The sequence below is a fragment of the Pogona vitticeps genome, chromosome 3, assembly GCF_051106095.1.
Source record: "Pogona vitticeps strain Pit_001003342236 chromosome 3, PviZW2.1, whole genome shotgun sequence".
NCBI classification, from domain to species: domain Eukaryota; kingdom Metazoa; phylum Chordata; class Lepidosauria; order Squamata; family Agamidae; genus Pogona; species Pogona vitticeps.
Genome location: NC_135785.1, coordinates 23087140 through 23105428, shown reverse-complemented (window position 1 = coordinate 23105428; position 18289 = coordinate 23087140). Strand labels below are relative to the sequence as shown.

The following is an 18289-nucleotide window of genomic DNA, read 5'->3' as shown; positions in this document are numbered from 1 at the left end:
TGCTTATATTATGGTTGAGGGGTTTTTTCCACCTGAAGAGGCAAACTTAAGGTAAATGTTTTCAAAATTACCCTCTAGTGTGCTTCACCAATGTGGCTGTAGGTAAGTAATTTAATGAGTGTTCTGAGATGCAGAATTTTAATATATCACCACAGCCAAAAATAACATCACTACTATCTCCCTACAGCTTACACAGGAGTTTGCCATTAGATGTATAAAAAATGGTGCCAGATTTCTGAAAGCAGAAACAATTGGTCAACAAACTCATATAAGTAGAAAGGTATTAATGTTTCTGCAGTAAGAATGTTTTGCTAATATGACAGATTGCAGAGATAGAAAGAGATCATCTATGATGTGCTTTGAGAGATGGCTCATTATACTGGGCAGAAACAGTTTTAATGGGTAGAGTAATCCACAATGGTTTCCACTGACTATCAGAGTATTCACCTTTCATTTGTTAATTGAAAATACTAGAATACAAAATATGTACTACCTTATGGCTAAGGGGCTTTCCATCTCCAAGGGGTTTGCCAGATAAGGGATCAAACAGGTATATAACTATATTTTTAAAGAAATAGAGATAAAAAACAACAGATTATTAAACTGATTTCACAAATGTCTTATTGTAATGAATGTAAGTCCGTGTACAGGAACTTTGGTTGGCTTTACTCTTTAGTTCCTAGAGTTCAAATTTTATGTAAACTGTATCTCTTAGTTACTGCTTTTGGGATATCACTGCTAATCATAGCAGAGGAGAGATGTTAACTCTATTGAACTGTCCGTCCAATGCATTTCAATGAGAGAAAAAACAAAAAATCACCAAAAATTAAGGACGCATCAGAACAACACCAAATTAAGTTTGCATAGGTTTCAGGAGATGGGCTAATGATAGCAAGCATTTAAAACAGGTTTCAAACAGTTTAAGGCACTTTTACAGGAGCGAAAAGGGACATCGGAAAGGGCTCTTTGATCTCCGTTTCCCTGCTTTTGAAGCTCTTTCCGATGTCCCTTTTCACTCCTGTAAAAGTGCCTTAAACTGTTTGAAACATGTTTTAAATGCTTGGCATCGATAGTCCAGCTTGTGAAACATATGCAAACTTAATTTGGTGTTGTTCTGAGGCGTCCTTAATTTTTGGTGTTTTTTGTTTTCTCCATTGAAAGCCACTGGACGTAGTATAGATCTGAAGTTCTTAAAAGTTAGCAGTGTAATCATAAGCATGTTTACTGAGAAGTGGGCTGTATTAGATTCAATAGCATTTGTTCTCAGATGTGTTCAGGAGTCTATTTGAAAGATAATGCAGTATATATTTTTTATTAATAGACACTGATTCTAATTACTAGAAAGTATGGTTGCTGCAAACTGTTTTTGAAACTTCTGAGTTTTAAAATCAATACACTATTAATTAGGAAAGGCATTGCTGTTCAAGATAGGTGTGCATAGAGCTGCTGATTGCAGCTAGACAATCAACAACAGAGTTCTACTCTATTAGCATTTAGCTATCTTTTCAAAATTGTATATCATGCATATTTAACCCCTTTTTAACTATGTTGAGGATTCAGTAATCTGTGGAGGAGTGGTGCAGGATGGATATATGATACCATGTAAAAGATTAATGACACAGTATTAACAAATTTATATAACAAAACAATTAATTCCACACACATTTTACACACTTTACCATCATGTGCCAAATTCAGTTTATCATATACCGTTTATATTCCATGTAGCATGTATGTTTAACTTTGAAAGACCATTCAATTTGCATTTCATGATAGTAACATGAGTTTCTTTTAGAAGGATACAGGATATTGGTTTGCAGTCACTGGTTATATTGGCAGGAAAATTGATGTTAGGAGAACAGGTGCTGTTCTGATGTTGTTGGTTGCATATGAAAAGGAAAAAGAAGGGCTATGTCCAATGCTAGTTTGAGCCAGCTGTGTAAACAGAGGCAAGTAACTTGGGACTTGGGATAGTGCCGTGCTCTCTTTTTGATGTCAGTTTTCTCTTGTCACAGTCACTGATTAAGCCTTTTACTAAGACCAAAACTTCTTACTATCACAGAGTCTATTTTTTAAAATAAAATGATATAAAATATATGTGTTACAAATGCAAAATTAATTCAAACAGAAGATGAAATAAGAGCTGAAGTTAAGAAGAGCAACTCATATCATTTTTGGCACTCAGCTTTTCTTTTTCTGGATAAAGGTGGAGATGGGAGTATGAGGGGCAAAATATATGACCTACACTGTACTGTGGGCCAATGAGAGTGACAGATTTCTAAGTTGTACCAAGTTGTGTCACAAATATTTTATGTCAGGCAAAAACAAAAGAAAAATTAAAAATAAAGATGATAAAAAGGTCATGGCACCTTAAAGACTAAGCGTAATATTTTAATGTAAGCTTTTATGGACAAGTCCAGTTCTTCCCTGTTTTCCTTCTACCAGTCAAGGGCCATTCTGTTCAAGCAGGCATTTAAAAAGTGACTGGTTGCCAAGGAAGAAGTTTCAAATTTTTTACCCTTTTTTTAACCTTTTGAAATATGCTTTAAAACTTTTTAAATTTGTTTTTTTGCTGTTTGCTTTTTTTACAATAATATAACTTGTTTTTAAATAATGTAATTCAACTGTATTTTTACTTTTATCTGTCTTTCAAAAGATCAGCTGCCTTCAGCTTATCTGGAAGAAAGATGGGGTATAAATAAAATGAATAAATGAGTACTGCCCTTAGAAGCTTCCAAAAGCAGGAAGTAACATTTTTATAAATGCATGCACTCCATTTGTTTTTCAGCAGAGTGGCATGGGAGCCTTAAGAACACATATAAAGGCCTTAGAGGGGGATGAATGTAGCCATGGATGATACTTTGCTCACCCTGAAGTTTGGTTTAAAAGTGGGACCACTTGCGTACCCTGACAGAGCTTAAAACTCTGTGTTTTTAGGCTCACAGAGGAGTAATAGGTTTCTTTAATGTGCATGTGCTCGGCAGCATACCTGAAGCAACTTTTTAAGAGGAAGTGGTTATAAGAAAAACAGTTGGTGGAGTGGCATAGTAAGACATAGTCATCATGAAGCTTTTTTGCCATCTATTTTTATAGTAGAAAAGTTTCTTAACATGCTAACTGGAATAAAAACACAGGAAAAAAGCTGCAGTCTTGTGGCATCTTAAGGATTAACAGATTTTATCTGGCATGAGCTTTCACCTTGTTTCATCCAATACAAACCATGACCCCATAGACTGCTCCCCAGTGGGCCTCAGTCCACAAAAGATTACACCAAATACAGCATGACAATCTGCAAGACTCGTTTTGATTTTGTGCAACTGACTAAAATACCTACCCCCAACCCAAGAAAATACTTTACTCAAACTATGAAGTAAGTTCTGAAAGGGTTATTGGATTTGCAATGCAAAGCACACAAATACCTTTTAAGGTAAGACACCATAATTCAGTAGCAGGACATAGGATTTTTATGGCTCCAGCTTATATCTCTGTGAAATGATCTCGAGCAACAAAACTAGGAAAGATCTTTGCCAGAGACCTTGGACTACCAAGTTTGACAGAGCATGATAGAACCCAACATGCAGCAGCTTTCTACTCTGTAAAGTTCAAACCTCTTTTGAACTTTAAACAGAAAAGAGTTTCCATCACATTATTTTCAACTTATAATTTACTCTAAAGAAAACACAATTTTGTGCATAAATACAAGTCATTTTTAATTGAATGTATATCATACCTTTTTCATCAGATTTGTCTCTTACTGCTAAAGTATCATTACTCAAAGATATGGTTTGAGCACTGAGTACATCAGTTCTCATTCCTGGAAACCTTGGTGAAGAAATGAAACGTCCTTCATAGGAATATAGATAGATTCCTCCACCATCTACAAGAAGAAAATGCCTATAAATAAAGGGAGGGGCAATTAATTATTTTCAAATAATACCATAAACATAGTAAGTCAAATTTAATATATTATTTCTGTATATACTATTTGCCTAATTTAATGACTTAGATTTGTATAAATATATTCAAACAGCAGCACTTGTAATCCAAGGCACTTTTAATATTTTCTACTCTGCACAATTTAGTTCCACATGATGCATAAAGGATTATATAAAATAGATACTATTTCATTCCTCCAAATGACTTGGCACAGATACAGAGCAATATTTACATGGAGCTACATTCCCTATATGAGATTTTTCAAGGCTGATAGAGTAAAAACGATTGCTGTGTTAAATTATGGACTGTTCAAGTATTCTGAAATACAATACTATCAAACATCTGGTGCAGACATGCTATTTCCAACTACTTTATCACAGGTGTTGCTTCCTCCAGCTCTCTCCCTTCTGAAGTACACACTGCTGCTGTTTCATCTAGTGATATAGCACTTACATTAGAAAAGGTTAGGAAGAGTAAGATCACTACAGAATTCAAGAAATATAGAATACAGAAATGCAATTAGAAGTTTGCAGAAAACCCAGCTAGCTCTACGTGAGGTGAATACTTGTATTAAAACTGAAGTTGTGCAGGACACCCTTACCTTACACACAGCCATTCATCTCAGCAAAGGAGGAAGACATTACCTGCTGCTTTCAAGGAGGAGAATTTAACAAGAATTTTTGGGTTGGAAACTTTCTGCAGTTTATATGATGAAACCGTATTTTTCTTCTTCTGGGCTGGATGGGTAATAGTGGTGTTTCCGTTTCTGCCTCTGTTTATCCTTTTAAAAAGTCTTATGACTATATCTAATAGGCATACGGTTCTTTCTGCAGCCTTCCAATTGCATTTCTTCCTAGATACTCACAAGAATGATGCTACTTCACAAGGTGCCATTCTTGCCCATCTCCAAACAGGAAAATATTACTGAGTTCTGCAGCTGCTATGAACAATCCTAAGTCTTGTTTCAAAGTGGGAAATAACCCAGTAGGAGAAATGACCCTTCATACAAACTAATATAAATCAAGCTCAAAAATTTAAATTGGATTTCCCATTTTCCTTTTCAATTGTGCTTTCTTTTTGTCCAAAAATTGCCAAAAATTAAAAATAAAAAGGTAAACCAAAAGGTTTGGTGAGCTCTAATTAAAACCATTAACCAGGACAAGAATATCAACAATAAAAAGAACAGGGGAGGAAACAAAGGATGAATTACTGAGGTCAACTTTCCATTGTTTTCTCAAAGTTAAGTAATCAAGTGTTACATCGCCACCAGCTGTAGATTAAATTTACTTGGGGGAGATGCTGTTAAAATACACAGGATTGGACTGTAAATTGTTATCTTGTCTAATTTCCTCCATAGCCAGTCACATACAGGTACATGCACAGATTAATTTGTGTGTAACTGTAGTCATCTGTGAATTCATACTAATGGGGTTTGTTCTATGCCTGCATAGATATCCTTAGGAATCTTCCACGGCCCATTAAAAAGTTGTTAGCCCCACTCTAACATTTAGCATATATTCCCCCACTCAACAACTAACACTCAGTTCCTATGTCTGCTGCTGACTCAAATGCAAAGCATGGCACACAGAGGTTGGGTGGGTTCTATGAATTCACAGATGACCACTCAAAGAGCTACATTTACAAATATGTAACCTATACTCCTCCTCTGTGGTCTCTGTGATTTACACTAACGGGTAATTAACAAACTCACTTATCAGCAATGATGAGATGTTAACACCAGTATTGATGAGATCACTAAAGAAGCATCAAGTTTTGCTCTGATATCCAGTCTATAATGCTTGATGAATGTCATGGGCTGAGACCATATGGCTGCCTTGCAAATGTCCTGCATCTCTACCCTTTTTAAGAAGGCCATAGAGGCAGCAAGTACCTTGGTAAAATGTCCTAGTTGGACTAGGTAATGGCATCTACAAGCCACTTGGATATCCTCTTGGAGGAAACATGATTAAGCCAATTTCCTTGGTTGCAGAAGAATAATCTTTTAGTTTTATGATAAGCTTTGGTTCTTGACTCAGAGAAGGTCAGTGCCCTACAGACAGCTAGTGAATGTAATGATTTCTCTTAATCTGTAGTAGGGGCCAGAAAGAAGATTGGCAACACCAGACTGTTATGACTTTAGGGAGAAAAGACACATATGTTGCAAGAATCACTTTCTCTCTAAAGAACTGTGGATCACAGTGCAACATTCCAAGTGCACTCGCCTATCTGACCAACATGACAGCAACCAGGATTACTGTTTTGTATGTTAATAAAACTCCAGGAGGCAGTAGAAGATAGGAGGGCCTGGCGTGCTCTGGTCCATGGAGTCACAAAGAGTCAGACACGACTTAACAACTAAACAACAACAAAAGAATCATAGAAAGGTGAAGTTGGAAGGGGCCTACAAGGCCATCAGGTCCAACCCCCTGCTCAATGCAGGAATACAATCCAAGCAATAGATGTAAGCCAGAAGTAGCTATTGGTTTCATCATCTGATAGAAAACCAAAGACAAAGACTCCTAAGGCAAAGATGTTTTAATATCCAAGTGGACGTTTTATAAGCCTCTTGGGAATTTCTTTAGGGTTTTATTTTTGAAAATATGTGATACCAATGAACTTGGTTTTCGGTTTTCCACAAAGGCTAAGAGGTAGGCTTTCAGTGAGTAGTGTGACAGTCCATTTTCTTTCAAGTGCAGGAGGAAGCATAGGACCATGTGCAGCAATGGGGGATGATAGTCTTCCCTAGTGAATCAGAAAATGTGACGAACATATCCCATTCATATTTGTAGGCTTTCCTTGTGGAAGGCTTTCTGACTTCAACTAGGATTCTCTGGATTTTCTGTTGGTGAATCTTCCATGTGAGCTTCAGTTGTTTTGAGGTCCAGTCAGTGAAATGTTCTGTTGTGCTGTAACATTAGATTTGGTACCATGGACAAACAGTAGATGTCATTTGCCATGTGCAAGAAAGCTGTTAATAATGGTTGATGAGGCCACTAGAGTGTTATGATTACCTTCTCCTGACTTAGCTTCACAATCACTCTGTGAGGCATTGGCAAGAAACGCAAAAGGTAGATTCATGGCCCATCGAACCATGAAGGCATCTCCCAAAGATCTTCTTCTGTGACCTGCCCAAATACAAGATTTTGGACACTTTGTGTTGTTCCCTGTCACAAACAAGTTTGTTTGTCTTTTCATCTATTGTTTCTTTTGTCATTAAGCAAACGTTAAGTCCTCAAATTGTACCTTTGAGCCATCCGTTATTCCAGAGGATCTTAGCCAAGTGTAGCAGCATAGTGCCACTGCTGCTGACAAGTTTTTTTGCTGCACAATCTCTGGAGTAGCAAGGCAAATAAATATGATGAGTAGCAAGCAAATAGGCTTCCTGCTGGAACGTAAGTGACAAGCTAAGGAGAAGAGGCTGTATTTTTTTTCCAGAGGAAAAGATGGACCTTGAAATGGCACGTCCTTTACAGTAATTTGCCATGGCTATCTGGCAGTTTGCAACCTGGATTATTAGGGCTGATGTTGAATAGATTCTGCACTCAATGGCATCAATCCTGCCTTCTTTAGTTATGGGTATCATTATATTTTGTCTCTTAGCTCTTGTTTGGGATTCTTCGACAATAATTGAATTGGGTTGTGGATGCCTGAAGAGAAAACTAGCTTATTTATCTTGTATTTTATGTAAGGTAGACAAGTTCAGCAGCCATCAAAGTGGAACTGAGTATTAGCCATTGGGTAGAGGGGGATGCACTAAGTGCTAAGGTGTGGCTAACAACTTTCTTCTAGGCTGTGGAAGATTCCAAGGACATCTGCATAGGCACAGAACAAACCCCATTAATGTGAATCAGATATTACAAAGAATAACCAAGTTTGCCTGATGTCACATTCATTACAAAATCTCTAGCCAACCTGGCTACTTTCCCATTTTCCAGAGTTGGAGCCAGAGAAAGGAGGCAGGAATGTCTCTTGTTGTACCCAGGAAATGCAGATGTGAGACATATAGCAAGTTTTTGGCCACATTTAGGGTTGAGGAATGCACAAGGATAATCTATAGTAATGTTTTCAGAAGGATTCTTAGGCTCATCTCAGTCACACAAGCCTGACTGACCTTTTGCCCACAGTGAGAAAAGTGAGTACTGCATGACTGTTGTCAAATCCTGCTGAAGCTGACAAATAAATATTTGTTCCCACTGTCTTATACCATTTAAGCAGATATTATTTTAATCATGTAAAACAATTCTACAAAGAAATTGTGTTAAATGTCACAGGCAAGTTACCTTTCTGCTTGTAAAATCAAACTGACAGTTCCTTCTTTGAGATCAAAGATTAATGGAGTATTCCAGTTTTTAACTCTAAAACAAAGGGCAGGATAATGTTTGTTAAAGGAAAAAAAATAGTTCACATATGTATTTTAATTCACACAGTGAGATTCTCAAAGATATTCTAGTTTGGAAAAATTATATGCAACAAAATCTGAAAGATAAAGAATATGGGTATTTGTCTTTCTGCATACAGTATTTTTAAAAGAGGATTAACTAATAGCTATTTCACATGTTTCAGGAAACACTGTAACACTTAATTACGGCTGATGGGATCATGATAAATATGCCTTCAGTGATACTCTCTTAAAAACTCCTAGCTGCACACTAAACTTTGTTTTAAAGTATTTAAGATTTAAAATGTTGTTCAAGGGGTTGGCAAATCGCAATTGAAGGGAAACACAGACCAAAGTAGTGCAGTTACACCAGGAGACAGGATTCTTAAAGCAATAACATACAGCCCCACAGTGAATGTTTCATTCATGGGAAAACCAATACATATAGCCAATCAATTATAATGTGCAATTACGAAAAGTTTGTATCACATTGCTTACTTTTATAGGGTATAACCATTAAACAATGGATGCTTCCCAAATCAAATCATACAGAAGCTATTATGCATTAAACCAAAATTTTTACAATTTATCAAATGATTATGTCTTGTTAATTCAAGCTGCTTACGAGAATATGTAACATTGAAGAGATGTTGAAACTACTAAATGCCCATAGTTCAAAGAAGCTTTAATGACTCTGTCACGAAATTCCAGTAAGTCCACTGCATCATTAAGTACATTACGAACCTAATGGAAACAAAAGGACAGAGTTAAATAAATCTCACATAATTCCAAACCCAAAACCAGAACAAAACATTAGCCTCATTTTTAACTCTAAGGACTGTACAAAATTGTTTTAAATAAAGTAAATAATCAACATTGCAATATTTAAAGTCATTAAATTCACATTATCATCCCCAGTTTTCTGACTGATGGCTTACTTTAATATTCTGGCATGTATTCATTTTTATAGAGTAACATGAAATTATTATTTTTAAGATTTGGGTTTTTTTTACTTATTCAACAAGCAGAACATTAATTAAAAATTCAAAGTATTATTAAGAACAAGAGTATAGCATAAATGGAATGCCACTAAATTTCATCAAGTAATGATGTACAGAATTCACCCCAATATCAGATTCTGATCATAGAAAAAGCTCCAGCTATATTTACCAATAATTTATTACCAAGAAAACTATAAACACACAATTTTCTAAAATATCATTAGCACTGAGCATAATATTGCGGACCTTAGAAATGCTATTACCAGAGGGGAGAATATATAAGCTCTCCTATACTGCCAGGAGGCCTCAAATACTTAATAAAGACTGCACAATTATTAGAAGGGATAAGCAAACATGCAATATTCTATGCAATCATGAGGGTGCTGTAGTTGGTTGGTCAATGCACTCTATCTCTCTCAACTATTCTAGAGAATAACTTGAATCTATTTAACTTGGATACTGGTAAATATCATCTTCCCAATTCCCAAAGGCCTAACATATAGCAGTTTGTGTCCCAAATATCTTTGTTTGTTTGTTTATAGACCACTTGACTTAGTGCTGTACACTACTCTAAGTGGTTTACATCAATGAATAATCAACCCACATAAACCAAAATACAAGACCACAAACAAACATATGTTGCATTAAACCTAAATAGTGGCAGCAACAGGACCACCGAAATCTAAATGGTGGAGGCAACTATAGCTTCTGTGAGAGAAAATAAACTGTTATCCTGTCTTTACAGGAAAAAGTCTCAGAGAACCAATTAGTACAGCAGGACCCCCATATCCATTGAATCAGCATCTGTGGATTCACTTATCTGCTGCTTGAAAGTATTAAAAAATTTTAAAAATTCACAGTGTATTTACCAGAACTAGTTACTAGAGGTAACCAGAGACAACACTATGTATAGTTGTGATTAGGTTTGTTAGTTGCTGAGTGCGACCCCTGTCTTGGCGCCGGAATAAGAGTCGGAGGCTGTTCCATATTCTTAACACAACTGGATTTATTTGTGAACAAGCTTAATTCCATAGGCTCAAACGGATCCATTAAACTAAGTTCTGGCAACGGATGATAACGACACACCTTAACATCAGGTGTTTGAATATCAGCTCTTACAGAGGGGCTGGACCAAATCGTTCCTTGTCGGTCATGGGCCTCAGGGGGGTGCTCCTCACCGCACACACCGTCCCACAATAGGAGTGTCTCTCCCAGTCTCCCTCTCCTTGAGGCTGGAGTAAAGAGGGACTGGGACGGATCACCCTCCTCCCCCCACAATGGTTGCGCGGGTACACCACCAGCGTCCATTCCAATGGATCAAATTTTCCCTCTCTCGCACGCGAGTCCTTGGGGTCCAGCAGGAATCCGCCACCAGCTTGTAGGTTTGGAAACTCTCTAAGCAGAGCAGAAAAGCCCTCCTGCCCGGCACTCCACTCCATCGGCATGGCCCGGTTCTTCTTGTCAGGGTGAGTGCCCGTTAGAATGTTAAAACTTCACGCGCCTTCCGTCTCCTTTATGTCCCCTTCCCAAACAATTAGATCTAGCTCCTCCCCTCTTTCATCAACTAGACACACCTCCAATCTCTCTTGCTCCTCTACCGGCTCCTGCTGTTTTCCACCAATACTCCTTCCAACATCCCTGCCCCTCCTCTGCAACTTGCTGTGTGGAGGACGGCACACTCTCTCTTTCTCCTTCACGATAGTGCTTGCTACTTGTTTGGTTTTTGGTGTCCATAGGGGAGGGCTTGGAGCCAATCCTGCATGGATACTGCAGTTCTACTCTACTTCATTTAGTAAATTAAAGAGTGGTTTGTGAGAAATCCTAATAGAAACTGACATAAAGGGGATAATTGCTCATTCCAAACAAGAAAACATAAGTAAAAACTCAAAATATAAAGGTAATACTTCTCTAAACTATTTATAAGCAGTAAATCAGGACATATCCAGTAGAGGTCTCATCAGTTCTAGCATTCTAATTGCAGAACCATGTAAAGAAAATAAACGAGGTAAAAAGTGCCATGCTAAATGCACATTTATGTCCCCCCCCAAAAAAACCCCTAAAAGCAGAAGGTGGGGCAGAATTTTTGTCTTCAGACAACCTTAATGCAAGAATTTCAATTATACATCATTATTCAGATATACAGTTCTACTGAAGACTCTAAAGCAATATTTCCCTATGAAGCTGTGAGCTAAATAAAATTAAAACTACTGGGATTACTAGACAGTCATTCATTGCAATCTGATGTCTGAGAATGAATGTAAAAATATGATTTTTACCTGCCAATTTATCTTCTATATTCCCAGACACTGACTCATAACATCCCACCCAGTGGACAGATGGGTAATATAGAATTTCTGTTGTTGCAAGTTTTCCCAATTATGTATTCAGCATCAAAGAAGACTTCACTTCAAGCCAAAAGATATTTAGGTGCCTAATTATAGATTTGGGAGCCCAATGTTGAGCACCCAGTCCTGAAAAGCTTGACCTGAATTTTAATACTGAGGATGTAATTAGGAAAACTTGTAACAACAGAAATTGTATATTGATTTCATGTCCTCTGGGTGGGATGTTATGAGTCAGTGTCTGGTCATGGAAGTCAGAATGTTGAGCAGGTTTTTTAAAAAAGCATTTATTTTCAGATATTCATTTCAGTTTTTTTTAATTCATAATATACTTTAAGAAATGTTGAAACTCAATGTATGGAGTTACCCATTTGTGTCCAGAGCAGTGGCCTGGGATGCTGAAAGAGCAGATCCAGGTCACACGGCAGCCGCCATGTGTTCCTCGCTGGCTGCCAAGCAAGGGAGGCTGGAAGGCTGGATGCTGAATTTGGCGGCCTCTCATTGGCTGGCAGTATACTGAGCCGGATGCCTCATGGCAGGGAGACTGGAGTGATGAAGGCTTTACTCTGTTCTACCTCTCCTGAATAAAAGTGGGAGCTCTGAAGCTTCCCACCCAATCTGTGGCTTGCTGGCCTTGGAAACAGATTAGCAAGTGAAGAAGAAGTGAAGACTAGAACAGAGGTACCATAGTAGTGGTCAGAAGTGGTGGAAAAGACCAGAAGATGGCAGTTGACGCAACATGGTCTGGCAGTAGCAGAGACAAGTGAAAGAAGCTCGGAGACAGCAGTGGCAATGACAGTATCAGGGAAAGGGAGGACGCCAGGGAAGAGTAGACCCAGAACATAGAAAATGGGGAGGAATATAAATTGAAACTTAATCCAGACAAGACAGAGGTGGTCCTGGTCAATCAAAAAACAGGTGAAGGATTAGGGTTGCAGCCTGTGCTGGATGGGGTTACACTCCCTCTGAAAACAAAGGCACACAGCTTGGGGGTGTTCCTGGATTCATCTCTGAGCCTGAATGCCCAGGTTTCAGAAGTGGTCAGGAGTGCCTTTGCACAGTTAAAACTAGTGTGGCAGCTCTACCCATTTCTCGAGAAGTCTGATTTGGCCACAGTGACACATGCCCTAGGTACATCTCAGTTGGATTACTGTAACACACTCTACATAGGGCTGCTTTTGGAAACTATTCGAAAACCTCAAAGGGTCCAAAATGTCACCACCATATTGTTAACTGGGGCTGGTTACAGGGAACATGTGACACCCTTGTTAAAACTGTTCCACTTGCTGCTGATCTATTTCCGGGCTCAATTAAAAGTGCTGTTTTTAACTTATGAAGCCCTAAAAGTCTTGGGTCCAAGCTATCTAAAAGACTACATCTACCTCTTTGAGCCTGCCTGGGCATTAAGATCATCAGGGGAGGCCTTTCTCTCAGTCCCACCACCCTCACAGGTGCACTTGGTGGGGATACAGGAGAGAGCCTTCTCTGTTGCTGCTCCCAGACTCTGTAACTCATTCCCACGGGAAGCTAGGCTTGCCCCATCTTTGTTGTCCTTCCGCAGGCAGGCAATCACCTTACTCTTCAGGCAGGCCTTTCCTTAATGGCTGGTGGTTTGAGAGGCATTTTAAGTGGTCTGTTCTGCTATGTTGTTTTAAATGTGTTTTAATATTGATCTTAGTTACCATTTTAATATACTTGTATAATTATTTTTAAATATTTGTATACTGTACTTACTGTTTTAACTTTTAAATACTGTTTGAATGATGTAAGCCACCTTGGACCTTTTGGGGAGGGAGGGAGGGAGGGGGAGGGAGGGGGAGAGAGAGAGAGAAAGAAAGAGAGAAAGAAAGAAAAGAAAAGAAAAGAAAGAAAAGAAAAGAAAAGAAAGAAAAGGTTGCCAACTGGGGTATATGCCTACATACCTCAAACAAAAAGGCTCAAAATTTAGACATGCTTGGCCATCTTGAATCTTAAGGCACACAGGCCGGGGAGTGGGATACAACTAATTTTGAAAACTCAGTGGCTACATTAGTGGGATGGTGAAAAGGTAGCATTTTGGATTATTTATAGAGGATGCCATCAATACCACCATTTTCTTACTTGTTCCTAGAGAATGCCCACAAAAAATATATATGGGATTACTTGCAATTAGCTGTACATTGTGTAATCATGTGGGGGTCAAATTTTAATTGTAATTTTGAAACTGCACAGAGTAGTATTTCCACTAAAGGGGCAGTATAGCAAACAAACAGACAGACAGACCAAGACCCCCAGGTGGGGGCATAAATATATATACAAACACAAACACAAAAAAGGGGAAGAATGGATTTCATCAGGGAAACGAATGAGCAGATTTTAAAAGGATGGAAGGGCCTTAAGGAAGCACAGTAACCAGATCTTGGGTCATGCATCATCACTTGGGTAGGGGCACTACTAATAAGGAGACCATGTCACTCAAGAGGAAAGGACCCAGGGTTGCAACCCTAGTGGAAACCAATCCCCTACTCCACATCAGGAGCCAGACAGGTCAGGAAAGGAGGTTTTAGGCCCTTCTTTTAGGCCCCAAGAGGCTACACCAGAAGATAGCAGTAGCCAGGCTTTATTCTAATTCCTACTGTCCTATCCAAATTGGGGTCATCAAGAGTCGGACACGACTTAACGACTAAACAACAACATTGTCCTATCCAAATTGTAAAGCAACCTTGTACCTCTGGGAAGATTTTAATCAAGGTTTTACAGTCTCTTATATGGGTCCAAGAGAGGATGTTGCCAGAGGTAGTAGCAACCAAGATTAATAAGGAGCATTTGGCTGGGCACAAAGTAGGCCCTTTCCCTCCCCCTCCCCCAGCCACCAAAGGGTCTCTCCCTTGGGTATTGTCCCTAAAAAATCCACAGAGGAGTTCCAGTTAATTAACCACCTCACCTGTCCCAAGTGGTTATCAGTTAATGATACTATTGCTCCAAAGTATAGTAGAGTCCATTATGCATCTTTTGACCATGCTGAGACCTTGGTCAAAAGATATGGCCCCCAGGTATTGCTTGCCGAATGTGAAATCCAGTCAGCCTTCTGGTTGCTGCCACTCCACCTGGAGAATTTTTATTGCTGGGATTCAAGTTCCAGGGCAGCTACTATGTTGACAAATCCATGCCCACGGGCTGTGCCACCTCTTGTGCTGCATTTAAGACATTCAGCACATTCCTGGCTTTGAAGATGAAGTCTAGGCCTAAATCTGAGTTAGTCATGAACTATTTGGATCTCCTTGAGAAACATGTGTGGACTCAGGACCTTTGCAAGGTGGACATTTTTAGGCAGAAAATGACCAGGGTAGTTGGTTGCATAGTATCATCCTGGGGTGGCAGTTGGTTATGGTACACTGGTATCTCCAAAAAGCTGAGTGCACATATTAGACTGGGGACAGGATGCATAGCTCTCCTGAAGATGTTCAGGAAGTCATGGCAGATTGGTTGCAGCTACATTTTCCTGGAGGGATTTGAGTGGTGTCCAGTTCTTGTGGCAGTTAGGGCACTGGGGTGGATTCCAGGTGGTGTTGGGGTGGCAAGTAAGAAACTGTACCTTCTGAGTATAGAGGGATCCCCTTAAGGGGAGCTGGCATTTGGTCTCGCCCAACTCAAGGGACAAAAATCCACCTCTGTCCCCACATGGCAAGGAGCCATGGAATAGCATATGCCTGTATGGTCTCTGAGAAACTCTCTTTCATGGTGCTGACCCTCGGCAATCCACTGATGGATAGTGGTGGCATCAAGTGGCACTCAGGTCTCCCGATGCAATGGATCCATTCCCAATGTTGGACTGGGTAACTGTTGCTGTAACCAATAAACTTCTGTCCTTTACTCTGAAAGAGTGCAGGTTGTGTTTATTGTTCTGTATGTCCAGGGGGCCCAGGGCTGCTCAGCTTTAGGCCAACAAACATCATAGCAGTACCTATTTCAGGTCATGCATCACATATAGCCATTGAGGTGGTGCTGGGTAGGGGAAGGAATGGCGGTGGGGGTAGAACACGCCCGCGTGGGAGAAGAGAGGTTAGATATCTTACATCTATCCCCTCTTCTAGTCCTACCTCCAACCAAATTGTATCAGGCGACCATATCAGCAAGCCCTCGAGCCACACGGTGCTGTTGATGAACGCCAGGTCAGTACAAAATAAAACTGCCCTCATCCATGATGTAATTCTGGATGAGGGTGCTGACCTGGCGTGCATTACTGAGACCTGGGTGGGAGAGGAAGGTGGTGCCCCCCTCTCCCAGCTGTGTCCTCCTGGGTACTCAGTCCAGCACCAGTGTCGCTCGGAGGGTCGGGGAGGGGGAGTTGCTATAGTCTATAGGAGTTCTATCTCCTTGACCAGGCTTCCTGTCCCTTTGAGAGGAGGTCTTGAGGGCCTGTATTGTGTGTTGGGCTTACGAGACAGATTAGGGATTCTGTTGGTGTACCGCCCACCCTGCTGCGTACCAACGGTCTCCCTACCTGAGCTGACGGAGGTTGTCTCGGACCTGGTGTTGAGGACTCCCAGGCTGTTGGTGCTGGGAGACTTCAACATCCATGCCGAGGCTGCCTTGACTGGGGCGGCTCAGGACTTCATGGCCGCCATGACAACCATGGGGCTGTCTCAATGTGTCATCGGCCCGACACATGAGAAGGGCCATACCTTGGACCTGGTTTTCTCAACGGGACTGGAAGGTGGTGATTTGGATGTGGAGGGGCTGGTTGTGACCCCATTGTCATGGTCAGACCACTTCCTGGTCAAGTTCAGTCTATTAGCTTCTTCTTCCCTCTGCAAGGGTGGGGGATCGATTAAGATGATCCGCCCCCGGAGACTAATGGATCCGGATGGTTTCCTGAATGCTCTGGGGGATTATCCGTCTGATATGGTCGGCGCTCCTGTCGAAGTTCAGGTCACCCTATGGAATAGGGAGATGACCCGGGCGGTTGACACGATTGCGCCTAAGCGCCCTCTCCCTGCTCGCCGAGCCCAGACAGCTCCTTGGTATACTTCTGAACTGCGGGCGATGAAGCGAGAGGGGAGACGGCTAGAGCGCAGGTGGAGGAAGTCCCGCTGGGAATCCGATCGAACACGACTTAGAGCCCATTATCGGGCCTATTTCGTGGCAATACGGCTGGCGAAACGGCAATATTTCTCCAGCCGCATTGCTTCCTCAGAATATCGTCCAGCAGAGCTGTTTCGGGTGGTCCGGGATCTTCTTCAACCGGGAAACCCGGTGGAGGTCCCGGACTGCTCATCAGCTCGCTGTGATGAGTTTGCTATTCATTTTGAGGAAAAAATCGCTCAGATTCGCAGTGGGCTGGACTCCACTGTTACTGCAAAATCGGAAGATGTGTCCAGTGTGCCGTGCTTAGGTCAAACTTTAATGGATGAGTTTCAATTGTTGAGACCCGAGGATGTGGACAGGGTGCTTGGATCTGTCCGTTCTACCACCACGCCGCTCGACCCTTGCCCATCTTGGCTAATTGGAAGATCTGCCAGGGGGGTTCGCACTTGGGTCCAGGAGGCCGTGAACGCCTCTCTGAGAGAGGGAGTGGTCCCTACCGCCTTGAAAGAGGCGGTAATTCGACCACTCCTTAAAAAGCCTAACCTGGACCCAAGGCTGGTGGTCAACTACCGACCAGTGGCGAACCTCCCTTATTTGGGCAAGGTGTTGGAGCGGGTTGTGGCCGGGCAACTCCAGGCGCTGCTGGATGAAACGGATTTTCTGGATCCATTTCAATCGGGTTTCAGGCCGGGTTTTGGTACAGAGACAGCCTTGGTCGCCCTGTATGATGACCTTTGCCGGGAGAGAGACAGGGGGAGTGTGACCCTGTTGATACTCCTGGACCTCTCAGCGGCTTTCGACACCATCGACCATGGTGTCCTTCTGGATAGGCTGGCTGGGTTAGGAGTTGGGGGCACCGTTTTACGGTGGTTCCGCTCCTTCCTAGCTGACCGTGTCCAGAAGGTGGTGCTGGGGGACAGTTGCTCTGCCCCATGGCATTTATGTCATGGGGTTCCTCAGGGCTCAATACTGTCCCCCATGCTGTTCAACATCTACATGAAACCGCTGGGAGAGGTCATCAGGAGGTTTGGGCTGAGGAGTCAGCAATATGCTGACGATACTCAGCTCTACCTCTCGTTTTCCACCAATCCAGGTGAGGCAGTTTCTGTGCTGAACTCGTGTCTGGACCTGATAATGGACTGGATGAGGGTTAATAAATTGAAACTCAATCCAGACAAGACGGAAGTGCTGTTAGTGGGTGCTTCGCCGGACAGGTTGGAGGGCCATTTCCCTGCCCTGAATGGGGTTACACTCCCCCTAAGGGACAGGGTCCGCAGCCTGGGGGTGCTCCTGGACCCCAGTCTAACTTTGGAAGCCCAGGTGGACTCGGTGGCCAGAGGCGCCTTCCTTCAGCTGCGGAAATTATACCAGCTGCGGCCCTACCTGGACGAGCGGAGTCTCATGACAGTTACACACGCACTGGTAACATCTCGTATAGATTATTGCAATGCGCTCTATGTGGGGCTGCCTTTGAAGACGGTCCGGCGACTGCAACTGGTCCAGAATCGAGCTGCGCGGCTGGTGAGTGGTGGAGCCGCTAGAGATCACATCAAGCCAATTCTGTT

General features: G+C 41.5%; 1 protein-coding gene across 8 annotated transcripts in view; it reads right to left on the bottom strand.

Annotated features, from left to right (window-relative positions):
• The window catches only part of IFT80 (intraflagellar transport 80), a 122328-nt gene that overhangs the window by 29043 nt on the left and 74996 nt on the right, over nt 1–18289 (bottom strand). For all 8 annotated transcript variants that reach the window (XM_078389040.1, XM_078389046.1, XM_078389045.1 and 5 more), the window contains 4 exons: nt 8940–9058; nt 8217–8291; nt 3731–3894; nt 494–558 (listed from right to left, as the gene is read on the bottom strand). In XM_078389040.1, the coding sequence (XP_078245166.1) occupies nt 494–558; nt 3731–3894; nt 8217–8291; nt 8940–9058 (423 nt within the window). The remainder of the gene's footprint in view (nt 1–493; nt 559–3730; nt 3895–8216; nt 8292–8939; nt 9059–18289) is intronic.